At 37.9% G+C, this 13,233-nt stretch overlaps 1 protein-coding gene across 1 annotated transcript in view; it reads left to right on the top strand.

The window, feature by feature from the left end:
• Nucleotides 1-13,233, top strand: part of PDS5A (PDS5 cohesin associated factor A) — a 133,683-nt gene that overhangs the window by 91,236 nt on the left and 29,214 nt on the right. The window contains exons 19-24 of the mRNA XM_021710572.1: nucleotides 2,509-2,632; nucleotides 3,355-3,513; nucleotides 7,097-7,165; nucleotides 9,111-9,247; nucleotides 12,025-12,148; nucleotides 12,390-12,594. Of these exons, the coding sequence (XP_021566247.1) occupies nucleotides 2,509-2,632; nucleotides 3,355-3,513; nucleotides 7,097-7,165; nucleotides 9,111-9,247; nucleotides 12,025-12,148; nucleotides 12,390-12,594 (818 nt within the window). The remainder of the gene's footprint in view (nucleotides 1-2,508; nucleotides 2,633-3,354; nucleotides 3,514-7,096; nucleotides 7,166-9,110; nucleotides 9,248-12,024; nucleotides 12,149-12,389; nucleotides 12,595-13,233) is intronic.

Genomic DNA, 13,233 nt, shown 5'->3' with positions numbered 1-13,233 from the left:
GACTAATGGAAAAGGAAGGAGATAATCACTGGGAAGCAGAAAAGCACAACACTGAAATCCTTAATGACAACTTTGATGGCGTCATTGTGTAAGAGTATTCAAGAAAGCTTAGAGTTGATTTTAGTGTCATTTCATTTGGCTAAGAAGAATTAATCATACATTTGACAACAGTTTGATCAAAACTATGTTTTTCAGTGTTTTTTTATAACTGATATTACTCTGGTAAATGAGTTTATGAAAGATCAGTCAGATAGGAAAAAGAAAAGATAGCTGCCATCTAGAAGCTCAGTCAAGGAAGGATATTTGGGCATGTAAACCCTATCCCATAATTCCTAATCTTCATGGAGGAAAGCTTGAGGCATCGTATAATTGTCAAACCAGACATATACTAGCATATATTCTTGTTTTGGTTTTAGGTGCATGACCTGGGCCTACAGTATTGCTTTTTTTATTTCTATTTTATTTATTTATTGTTTTGAGTTTGAGTCCCAATCTGTCGCCCAGGCTTAAATTTTTATTTTAAATAGAGATGAGTTCTCTCTGTGTTGCCCAGGCTGGTCTCAAACTCCTGGGCTCAAGTGATTCTCCTACCTTGACCTCCCAAAGTGCTAGAATTACAGGCATGAGCCACCATACTCAGCCCAGTACTGTTTTTGATGTCTATCCTTTATCGCAAGAAAATCATTGTCACCATTATATTTGCTACCACTGATTTTATTTTATTTTATTTTTTTGAGTTAGTTTGAATCTCACTTTGTCGCCCAGGCTGGAGTGCAGTAGCACACTCACGGCCACTGCTGCCTCGACCACTGCGCTCAGGCGATCCTTCTCCCTCAGTCTTCCAAGTAGCTGGAACTACAGTTGTGTGCTACCACTCCCAGCTAATTTTTTGATTTATTGTAGAGATGAGGTCTTGCCAAGTTGCCTAGGCTGGTCTCAAACCCCTAAGATCAAGCATTCCTCTCACTTCGGTCCAAAGTGCTTGGGATTACAGGCTTGAGCCACTGCACCTGGCCAATTTTATAATTTATAAGATAGAATCTTTCCTAATTACATTAAATGTATGACAAATATCCTTTAAGTTTTTATTTATAAATTTACTTTTGTTTATAAAAATGCTGACATATTATTTGTAAAAAGCTGAAACTAAAAAAAAAAAGTCACTTAAATTTTTTATATATATATTTTTAATGAATGTTCATCTACTGGATTTGTCTGTCTATTTTTATAGGTTCATAGCAACCTGCTGTTTTCTTCCTTTCACCAAATGTTTTTCATCAACCTTTTTAAAATTTTATTTATTGTTTTTAAGGAGACAGGATCTATCTCCCAGGCTGGAGCATAGTTGTGTGATTATAGCTCACTGTGATGTTGAACCTAACTTCCTACCTTAGCCTCCCAAAGTGCTGGAATAGAGTAACTGGGACTCCAGGCGTGTAGTTTGTCTGGGTAATTTTTTTTCTTTTTGTAGAAATAAGGTCTTGCTGTGTTGCCCAGGCTAGTATCAAGGTCCTGTCCTCAAGCATTTCTCCTGGGTCAGCTTCCCAAAGTGCTGGGATTGTAGGAATAAACCACCACACCCAACCTCATATCAACATTTAATGTGTTAAGACTACAATATGTTTTTTCCGTATTGTTCCATAGAAAGGCCATCTCAGTTTACTCTTCAGTGTTAGCATAGAGTTTTTTTATTTTTTTTGAATTGGAGTATCACTCCATCGCCCAGACTGGAGTGCAGTGGCACGCTCCCGACCACTGCAGCCTTGACCCGCTGGGCTCCGGCGATCCTTCCACCTCAGCCTTCCAAGTGGCTGGAACTATAGGCGCATGCTATCACACCCGGCTAATTTTTTATTTATGATAGAGATGAGATCTCACCAAGTTGCTCTGGTGGATCTCGAACCCCTAGGCTCCGGCAGTCCACTCACCTCGGGCTCCTAAAGTGCTGGGATTACAGGCTGAGCCACCGAGTCTGGCCAGCATAGAGGTTTTAAGTGTGCAAATTTTGAAATAGATACTTGTCTTCGAGTCCAAAGACCACCATTTCCTAGCTTTGTCATCTCAGGAGGTTTAAATAACATCCTTGTGTTTTAGGTTTCTCCATGTGTAATGGTTACAATAGTCCTCTTTGGGTGGTTGTGAACATTCATTGAATTAATCCATGTATAAACACCTAGAATGGTGCCTGGCACATATATTTATTGTTAGATATTTTTCTTACCATTCTACCTATATGTTTGTATCTTTGTATACCTACTTTCATTGGTATAATTTCAGCTGTTTAATGCAACTTGGCCTTTCCTATTCTTTCCATGGCTACTTTGAAATAACTAGAGGGTATTATAAAAAGGAACTGGAAAATTAGAATATCTACTTAGAAGAGACATGTAAGAGAGGCTTCTCTTCTCTATCAGCATTTATCCAAATAGTGGAAGTGGGAGCCAAGAAAAGAATATTTTTAGTTTATGGGCTTAAAAAAAAAGACACTGTGATATTTGTTTTTTGTAGGACCTTAATTCCCATTTTACATCAAAAAGCAAAGAGGGGTACTCCACACCAAGCGAAACAAGCTGTGCACTGTATCCACGCCATATTCACAAATAAAGAAGTCCAGCTTGCACAAATTTTCGAGGTATATATAATACATTGGATGTGTTTATCTTGGTCTTTATTTAAGCTCTGTGGTTTGATGAAGATGGAAGCTAGATTTTTTTAAAGCTATTCATAGGAAGTCATACCCTAGAATATAAATTCCTCGGGAGCAGGGTTCTATCTGGTTTACCTAGCCTTTAGATCAGGTTGTATGTTCATTATGTTTTGTGTGTTTGTTAGACCATTTTGCTTAATATTACCCTTATTGGGTCAGTGGTCCATCTATCGTCAGGAAGTGTTATTAGATGCCTTTGAACAACCTAGTTTAAAGTATGTAACAACCCCCCTTGAAAACTCATCCTATTTTCCTTTTGTTTGTAGAATTCTTGGCCTGATTTTGCTATTAGAAAAGTATTCTTATTATAAACTGCAAATAGTGTGAACAGAACCCAGTGAATTCTGTTTATGATTCAAGGTCATTTAAAATGTCCCCAACAATGAAAAATCCACCAGCATAGCAAAACTGTTGTTGTATCTGGGTTCAAAATGATACTTATTTGATAAAGCAGAAATGTTCTTGTTTTTACTTCTCTTACTTTTTTCTTTTGCTATATTCTTTCTTACTAAATGTTCTAAGTGTCATTAGAACAGATTGTTTTGCACATGATAAATTTAGGAGGATTTGGGAAAATGTACTGTTTTTAGAAGAATGTCTAGATGTTTATAAAACAAGTGGTAATTTGGTCTGTTTTATTTTTGTAGCCACTCAGTAGGAGTCTGAATGCTGATGTGCCAGAACAACTTATAACTCCATTAGTTTCATTGGGCCACATTTCTATGTTAGCACCAGATCAGTTTGCTTCCCCAATGAAATCTGTAGTAGCAAATTTTATTGTGAAAGATCTGCTAATGAATGACAGGGTAAGTTTCTCATTTAATTGAATTTAGAATCATGGGATTAAGACTGTTTATATCACAGAAACACTTCCGTTTCTAGTAATTCTCTTAAATTATTCTACATTGGCCCTCCTTAATCATTTTTATTTTCTTTTTGTTTTTTTTTTTTTGAGTTGGAGTCTCACTCTGTCGCCCAGACTGGAGTGCAGTGGTTGCTCCCGGCCACCGCAGCCTCGACCTGCTGGGCTCTGACTATCCTTCCGCTCAGTCTTCCAAGTAGCTGGAACTACAGGCGCGCACTATCACGCCTGGCTAATTTTTTTATTTATTGTAGAGATGAGGTCTCGCCAAGTTGCCCCGGCGGGTCTCGAACCCGTGGGCTCAGGCTATCCACTCACCTCAGCCTTGCAAAGGCACAGGATTACAGGCTGAGCCACCGAGCCCGGCTTCATTTATTTTCTAAATTCCAAGTGACTTCCTGATATCAGGGTAGCTATTGCTAGAATTTGACATTAAAGAAAGAAGAAACAAGAACATGAGATGGGTGAATCATAAAGATATATGTTAAGTGGTATTATTCTGATCTTTGAAGGACTGTGTACAATTTTCTGGAATGGTAGAATTTTGTTTTATCAAGCATTTGAAATTAATTACATCGCACTGTTGGCAGTAGATTTATTGCAATGTATCTGTGTGTTTTTGTGTGAGCGCAGTGTTCTATTTCCTCTGGTTTGGAACCCAGGAATGTGTAGATTGAAAATTCTTGGGGGTCTGATATTTCATTAACAAGGGTATTTGCATTATGAACATTTGTATACCTAACGCTGAATTGTAACCCACATCTTTAAAATAAAAAAGTTAAAAATTTTAAAAAACATTTTTTAAGCTTCTCTCAACAATTTCTGAAACCCATCTTGATTAGGATTTACTTCTTTACCAAATGGGTTTAAAGTAAAGAGTTATTGAATAAAGACAAGTCATTCTTACATGTTAGATCATTGTGGATGATTATCACTTAAGTGCTAACTTCCCACAAATCCAACTTACTACCACAATCCTGCCTCATGGTTCAGTAATTTTGTTTTTGCTTTTGTTTTTTTGAGTCAGAGTCTCACTCTGTCGCCCATAGTGGAGTACAGTGGCATGCTCCTGGCCCCTGCAACATCGACAGACTGGTCTCAGGTGATCCTTCTACCTCAGCCTTCCAAGTAGCTAGAACCACCATGCCTGGCTTATTTTTTGGTTTATTGTAGAGATGAGGTCTCATCATGTTGATCAGGTTGGTCTCGAACTCCTGAGCTCAAGCAATCTTCTCACCTCTGCCTCCAAAAGTGCTGGGATTACAGGCTTGAGCTACCACACCCAGCTGGTTCAGAATCTTGAGCTCTCAATATGAGAGATATAAAGAAAGACACCTGCCAGTACACCTTCTTCACCTGCACCTCCACCTCCGACTTTTGGATATAATAGGCACAAAGGGAGGAATGTGCCTTAAGTCTGGTTTCCAACCCCACTCATCCATGTTGTTGTTTCCACTCTTAATTGACATAATAATCAACTAGTATGAATGATAAGACACCTCTGAAATGATAACTTGATGTTGACATCATATCTTAAGATAGTCTCTTTGTTACTGTGGTTAAAAAAAAAATATATATATATAATATAAAATTTGCCATTTTAAAGTATAGAATTCACTGACATTATATACATCCACATTGTTGTCTAATCACCAGCACCATTCTTCTATAGAACATTTTTATCATCCCAAACAGAAACTCTGTACTCATTAAGCAATAACTCCCCATGTCCCCTACCCCAACCCCTTTTAACCCCTGTTCTACTTTCCAAGTGTCTGACTTTACCTATTTCAGATATCTCTTATCATACAGTATTTGCCCTTTTATGTCTGCTTATTTCACTGGCACATGTTCATGACTTATCCATGTTGTTGTATGTTTCCAAACTTAATTCCTATCATGGATAATTAATGTCCCATTGTATATCTATCTCACATTTTGTTTAGTTGTTTGTCTGTTGATGGATACCTGAGTTGTTTCCACCTGTTGGCTATTGTAAATAATGGTTTTTGTTTGTTTGTTTATTTTTGAGTCAAATACTGTACTCCAGGCTGGAGTACCATGGCACACTCATGGCTACCCCAGCCTCAACCTGCTAGGCTCAGGAGATCCTTCCATCTCGTCCTTCCATGTAGCTGGAACCACAGGCATGTGTCATGATGCTAATATTTGAATTTATTGTAGAGGCGATCTTGTTAAGTTGCCTGTGCTAGTTTCAGACAGTCTTCTCGCTTTGACCTCCCAAAATGCTGGGATTACAGGCATGAGCCAACCCACCCGGCTATATTAAGTAATTTTGACATAAATATCTGAGTTCTGTTTTCTGATCTTTGGGGTATATGCCTATGAGTAAAACTGCTGGATCATATGGTCATCCTGTGATGAACTATCTTAGGAACCACCAGACTGTTTTCTGCAGTGGCTGTACCATTTTATATTCCTACCAGCAGTGCATATTCATTCAGATTTCTTCACCTTTTTTTGAGAACTGTTACTGTTTTCCTTTTTTAAGAAATGGTAGCTGACCTAGTGGGTGTGAAGTGAAACCTTATTGTGATTTTGACTTGAATTTTCCTAATGAATTATGCTGTTGAGGATCTTTTCATGTGCTTATTGGCCACATGTCTATCTTTTTTGGAGACCGCTCTGTTCAACAAATTTTTAATGGGTTGCCTGTTGTTGAGTTTGTAGGATTCTTTACATTTTCTGGATATTAAACCCTTGTCAGATTTTTGCCAAATCCAAAATCACAAGAATTTTCCTCTGTGTTGTCTTTTATGGTATTAGCTCTTAAATTTTAAGTTTTTTGTTTTTTGAGTAGGAGTCTTACTCTGTCGCCCAGGCTCAAATGCAGTGGCACTCTCTTGGCCATTGCAGCCTTGACTTGCTGGGCTTAGGTGATCCTTCCGCTTCAGCCTTCCCATTAGTTGGAACCAGAGGTGCACACCACCACCCTCAACTAATTTTTTGATTTATTGTACAGAAGTGGTCTCGCTGAGTTGCGTAGACTGGTCTTGAACCTCTGGACTCAGGCAGTCCTCTTGCCTCAGGCTCCCAAAATGCCGGGATTACAGGAATGAACCACCTTGCCCAGCTGATCCATTTTGAGTTAATTTTTACATATGGTATAAGCTATAATCCAGCTCTCTCTCTCTTTTTTTTTTTGTTTTTGTTTTTTGCTTATGAATATCCAGTTTTTCCAGCACGATTTATTGAAGAGACTGTTTTTTCTCCGTGTCAGAAATGATTTGACTATGTATGTAAGTGTTTTCTATTCTTTTCCATTGGTCTACATGCCTATTCTTATGCAAGTGCCTACCAATTACACTATCTTGATTACTACACAATATATAGTATGCTTGAAAATTGGGAAGTATAAGTCGTCCAACTTTTTTCTTCTCCAAACCTGTGGCTGGTGACATTTCTGTGACTTTCTCAGCGCCTGCTTTGATCAGCATGAAAAGTTAATGAGTATAAGCATTAAAATTTGTTCTTTCTAAAAGTTAAAATTGTTCAATTGTCTATAGTCAACAGGTGAGAAGAATGGAAAGTTATGGTCCCCAGATGAAGAGGTTTCCCCTGAAGTCCTAGCAAAGGTAAATGTGCACAGGTCTTAATAACCTGGAACACCTGGAAGCATCTTTTTTTAACCTAATAACTGATAAGCACTTTTAATGAAGTTTTAAAATTTAAAATCCATAATAAAAGTTGTTGCCATTTGTTATATATGCCCGTGTCTTCTGTCTGCTTAAACAATCTCACTGAGACTATTCTACACAGAAATTGTAGAATGTTGGTGCTCAGATGCATCTCAAGCCTAGCCTCACCACCAACTGTCTACAAGCGTATGGATATTAACTTGGCAAAGACAGATGATTGTCACCAAATGGGCCACTTTTAATAGATGTAATTTAAACATTAGCTCCTTTTTTTTTTTTGAATTAGGAGTCTCACTGTCACCCAGGTTGGAGTGCAGTGGCACGCTCACAGCCACCGCAACCTCAACCTGCTGGGCTCAGGTGATCCTTCTGCCTTAACCTTTTAAGTAGCTGGAACTACAGGTAAATGCCACCATTTCCAGCTAATTTTTTTGTTTATTGTAGAGGGAGGCCTCTCCAAGTTACCCAGGCTGATCTTGAATCCTAGGCTCAGGCAATCCTTTTGTCTTGGCTTCCCAAAGTGCTGGGATTATAGGTGTGAGCCACTGCAGCAAACCCTTAGCTCATTTTTAAACTGGTGGGCTTAGGATTTAAAATAAGAAATTGTAGCCTGGCTTGGTGGCTCAGCCTGTAATCCTGTGCCTTTGGGAGGCTGAGGTGAGTGGATTGCCTGAGCCCGTGGGTTCGAGACCCGCCTGGGCAACTTGGCGAGAACTCATCTCTACAATAAATCAAAAATGAGCTGGGCGTGGTAGCGCACGCCTGTAGTTCCAGCTACTTGGAAGGCTGAGGCGGAAGGATTGCCGGAGCCCAGCTGGTCGAGGCTGCGGTGGCCGGGAGCGGCCACTGCATTCCAGTCTGGGAGACAGAGTAAGACTCCAACTCAAAAAAAAAAGAAAGAAAGAAAGAAATCATATAATTGTCTTTGATAATTCATTTTTCTGTGCGAAACTTCGTAGTCATCGTATAACCTATCAATTCCTTTTTCCAAGTTGTCAATCAATATAGTAAATAATACTTGGGTTTTTTTGGTTAGCCTTTTTACATAACTTGCTAACTTCTTTGAGTAGATTCCTCCAAGTAATTATGACTACAAATAATTATGGAAACTGCAGTTTATTTTGTCAGATTGCTAAGTAGGATTGAATCAGACTTGATGGTATCTTCACAGTAGTTTTTCAGTAGTATAAAAAAAAGGAAAGCCTATGTTATTTCTAAATACTATAATTATTATAATTTAAATACTTGTTCTCAATTTTTTAAAAAAATTATAGTAGAGATGAGGTCTCACCAAGTTGCCCAGGCTGGTCTTGAACCCGTGGGCTCAAGCAGTCCTCTTACCTCATCCTTGCAAAGTGCTGGGATTATAGGCTTGAGCCACCATCCCCAGCACTAAATATTTTTTTTTTTTGAAAGCAGAATTTATTAAGAGGACAGAAAAGCTCCCACAGTGGAAGGGGACCCGTAGGGGTTTCCCAAATAGTTGTCCTTATATCTGTATTTTAAAATAATTTAAAATTCTTAGACAAGTGTTTAACTTTTAAAGGCCTGAGTTCTGGAGCCCGATATTGAACAAGGTATCTATCATAGTAATGTGTCTTGGTTGCCTTATCAGTTTGTAAAAAAAAAAATATCTCCCTCATAGAATTTTTGGGAAGATGAAATAAGTTAATACTTATACCTTTCTAAGAAAAGTACCTGGTGCAGATAAAACAGAATAAATATTAATTCTTATTGTTATGGTTATTATCCCATAGACTTGTTCAGTAAAACATGTCTGCCGATGAGGATTAGTAGTCTCAATCTAATTAATAGAAAATAAGCTTCCCTTTAATTGGAATTTTAAGTTGCTTTGTTTTTTTAGCATATTAATATTTTATAGGTACAGGCAATTAAACTTCTGGTAAGGTGGCTGTTGGGTATGAAAAACAACCAGTCTAAATCTGCCAATTCCACTCTACGGTTATTATCAGCGATGTTGGTTAGTGAGGGTGACCTGACAGAGCAGAAAAGAATCAGGTGAGATTTTTCTTCTATTCCGTTTTCTTTGCTCATAAATTTTAGTAGAGTTTATATAGAATTATTTTCCTAATTAATATTGAATTACACTGTGATTACACCCTGTGCTTTGTGTACTCACTTGGAGTTAATGCCACCTATAGTGTTTTTATTTTAATATTGGTAGTACATTTTTCCTCACTCTTAAGGACTATATGAACAGTTCCAAGTAAATATTTAGCCATGATAATGTTACAGTTAAGTGTCAACATTTGGTTCAATTCAAGAAATTTGTTGAATTTCTACTCTTTGTAAAATAGTGTGAAAAGCATTGTAGGAAAAACATGTAGGAAAAAATCTCTGCATTCTAGGACTTATCATATAGTAAAGTGATTCAATAAGTGGAATAACTTAAGTGCCATGAAAATAAGAAAGATTTCATTGGTGATTCAAAGACGGGATAGTCAGAGCCTCTTTATGGTTCCAGAAATGCAAAAAGTTGTTTACATTTCTGCACTTTTCAAATTTTCACTCTTGAAATCTATCTTCTTTCTGCTATCTTCTTTCTGTTCCCTTTAAGATGGAAATAGGAGCTCAATTTTCCATGATTTTTGTTTCTTTCAAGTTCTTGATTTGCTAGAGACCAAGAACAACAACAGAGATAACTACAGCAATCTACTTGTGATATACTTCTATTTTAAAATTTGTGTTAGAGGACAGAGGTTTAATCACTTATTTATGCGTTCAGGATTTATTGAGCATTATCGGATACTAGATACTGCTATGCTGTTCACTTATTTTTAATGAAAAAATTACTAGATGTGGGTTCTTGCTGTTTTGCCCAAGCTGGCCTCAAACTTCTGGGATCAAGGGATCCTGTTGTCTCTACTTCCCAAGTAGGTGGGACTATAGGTTTGCACCACCATATCTAGCTGCTTTGTTATTTTTAAAGATTAAAAAAAAATCCGTTCTTCTAAGGAATATGCAATCTAGTGGAGGAGATAGGATATGAGGAATTCTAATAGATAATGCCTGATGCTTTCATAAATTGAGGGAAACCATAAAATATTATTTCAATCATAAAAAAAGCCAAGGGCAGCCTTTTATGAAGAGGCTGATGATTAGAGTTGCGTTAGGGATATTGAAACGCTTTGAATTTGGGGTAACTATGCACAGTACGCGACAAAAGCATAATAATGAGCTGCTGCAAATCAGTGATACCTAATCCAATATCTCCAATAGGGAAGAATACTCTGTATTATCAGTTTACTTGAACAAGTTTGGCATCACTAAGTGCAGTATATTGGAAAAACTTAACATCACTAAATATAGTAAGAATAATTTATGCTTACGTGGTACCTCTTTTGCCTATCAAATCAGCAAAAAAAATGTGTTAAAGAGTCATTGATGGGATCAGGGAACTGGATTCCTTCATTACTTTAACTCTGAGTGTTGGCACAGTCTTTGCAGGACTGTTGAGCATTTTTTAATCTAGATCCTTACAAACCTTCTAGTTCTTTGACTCTTTATAGTTACACTCATCAAATAATAAAATAACTATATAAAATATATACACAAATATATTCTTTTTAGCATTATTTACATCACAAAAATAAGAAATTGGTTGGCTGTGGAACAGCTATATCGTGGAATCTAATCCTAATTGGATATTATATGTAGTATGTTGTTAGTTCAGACTCTAGAATTAGAAAGTTATTCAACTCTGTACTCCATTTATTAGTTATGTGAACTTGAGCACTTTTTCTAAACCTTAATTTTCTCATCTTATAGAGTGGGAATTAAGTGTGGTAAAGCCAGTAAACTGTGTCACTGCCTGGCACAGAGTAAGCACTTAAAAGCTATTATTTTCGTTTCTGAGTCATCTGCCACAGAAGCCATTTTCAGGTCCCTCCTTGTTACCAGTACTCATTTTAACAGTCCTGACATCTTAAAATGCCATAATTTCTCCCCTTGTACGTTTAACTGTAATTGTCCCCATGTCTTCAGGCTAGCTTTCTTCATTTCCTAAAGTCATGAAAACAAATATAAAATCCATGCTGTGTTACACATGGACATTCAGGTAGGAAGATAGCACTTTCACCTTATTCATTTTCACGGTTCACCATTTAGGAAATACAGGCCCATTGGGTGGGGATGGGGGTGCCAAGGCCTCATAGTTTCCATTTGAAAACTTCATTCAACAAAAGGAAGTTAGCCCCTTTCGAACCAAGACCTAAGACAGACACTGGCCCTTGACTTCATATCCCTGACTTTTACGTACTTATCTGATGCTACTCCCTTCTTGTCACCTTGTCATTCCAGTAGACATGAGTAGGACTAAGCAAGGTAGATTCCTGTCATGTGTGTATATGTATACATAAGAGAATTTGTAGGAAATAGATTTTAAATGGGGATAGGTGATTTTTAATTCTTTGGGTTTTTAAAAAAATCATGATTTCTACAAGGAACATGCATTCTTAAAATAAGAGCACAGTTCCTGTTGTCAACAGTTCTTTCTTATGTTGTGGTTTGGTTGCAAGAGTAAGTGAAGTTGCTTGACTGTGGTGGAAGGTTTGATCTAGTGTATGACCAGAAGCGAAGGCAGATATACTGGTCATCTGAGAGTCACAGTGATGTGAAGCTTCCCCTGTGTTCAGTTCATGGCCTCCAGATACCTTTCTCATGTTTGTATGTTAAGCATTTCAAGTATAAGTATCCCCTAAGGCCCTCAAAAGGAACTGAAGCTTTTTTATGAATATAATGGTTATAGGAAATGTTTGTCTCTTTTTTGTTTATAGTAAATCTGATATGTCTCGCTTGCGATTAGCTGCTGGTAGTGCCATAATGAAGCTTGCTCAGGAACCTTGTTACCATGAAATTATTACCCCAGAACAGTTTCAACTCTGTGCACTTGTTATTAATGTAAGTTACAATCTTATTTTTGTCTGTTACATGTCTTCAAAGTTAAATAAGTTTACTCTCCCAAGTATGAATATATGCAATATGTTGTTATTACCTATTTAACTAAATATCTCCCAGGTATTAAATTCTTTATTCTCCCAATATAATGAACCTTTGTTTAAAAATGAAGATGTTAAAAATGCTTAAACTGCTCTTTCATTTGTAAATGTGTGCTGATTTAAGTATTTTTGTGCTGCTGCAGGATGAGTGTTATCAAGTAAGGCAGATATTTGCTCAGAAGCTCCACAAGGCACTTGTGAAGTTGCTGCTCCCCCTGGAGTACATGGCAATCTTTGCCTTGTGTGCCAAAGATCCAGTAAAGGAGAGGAGGGCACATGCACGACAGTGTTTACTAAAAAATATCAGTATACGCAGGGAGTACATTAAACAGAACCCTATGGCTACTGGTAAGTAACTTTGAAACTTCCCAGTGCAAAGATATCTTGTCAGTATATCCATTTGTAGGAGTTTTTCATAATGTTTCTATTTATAGTTTATAATAAAACTGGGACTTTTATAGACTACTTTCTTTGTAGTTACTATGTACTTAAAAGCTGAAATCCTGGACAGTCCCATGCCGGTATTCCCAGTACTTGAAGAGGCTGAGAGGAGGATTGTGTGAGGTGGGGAGTTTGAAACCAGTCTACACAACATAATGAGAATCCTCATCTACAAAAAAAATGTTGTTAGCCGGGCTCGGTGGCTCAGCCTGTAATCCCGCGCCTTGGGAGGCTGAGGTGAGTGGATCGCCTGAGCCCGCGGGTTCGAGACCCACCTGGGCAACTTGGCGAGACCTCATCTCTACAATAAATCAAAAAATTAGCCGGGCGTGGTAGCGTGCGCCTGTAGTTCCAACTACTTGGAAGGCTGAGTGGAGGGATCGCCGGAGCCCAGCAGGTCGAGGCTGCGGTGGCAGGGAGCGACCACTGCACTCCAGCCTGGGCGACAGAGTGAGACTCCAACTCAAAAAACAATAGCAGCAATAGCAAAATGAAACAAAACAAAGCAAAAATGTTGTTAATTAGCTAGACGTGGTGGTGCATGCC

The sequence above is a fragment of the Carlito syrichta genome, unplaced genomic scaffold (assembly GCF_000164805.1).
Source record: "Carlito syrichta isolate Samal-C Ts95f unplaced genomic scaffold, Tarsius_syrichta-2.0.1 Scaffold290082, whole genome shotgun sequence".
In the NCBI taxonomy this organism is placed as follows: Eukaryota; Metazoa; Chordata; class Mammalia; order Primates; family Tarsiidae; genus Carlito; species Carlito syrichta.
The sequence above is the reverse complement of the archived record's forward strand: the minus strand, read 5'-3'. Positions and strand labels throughout refer to the sequence as shown.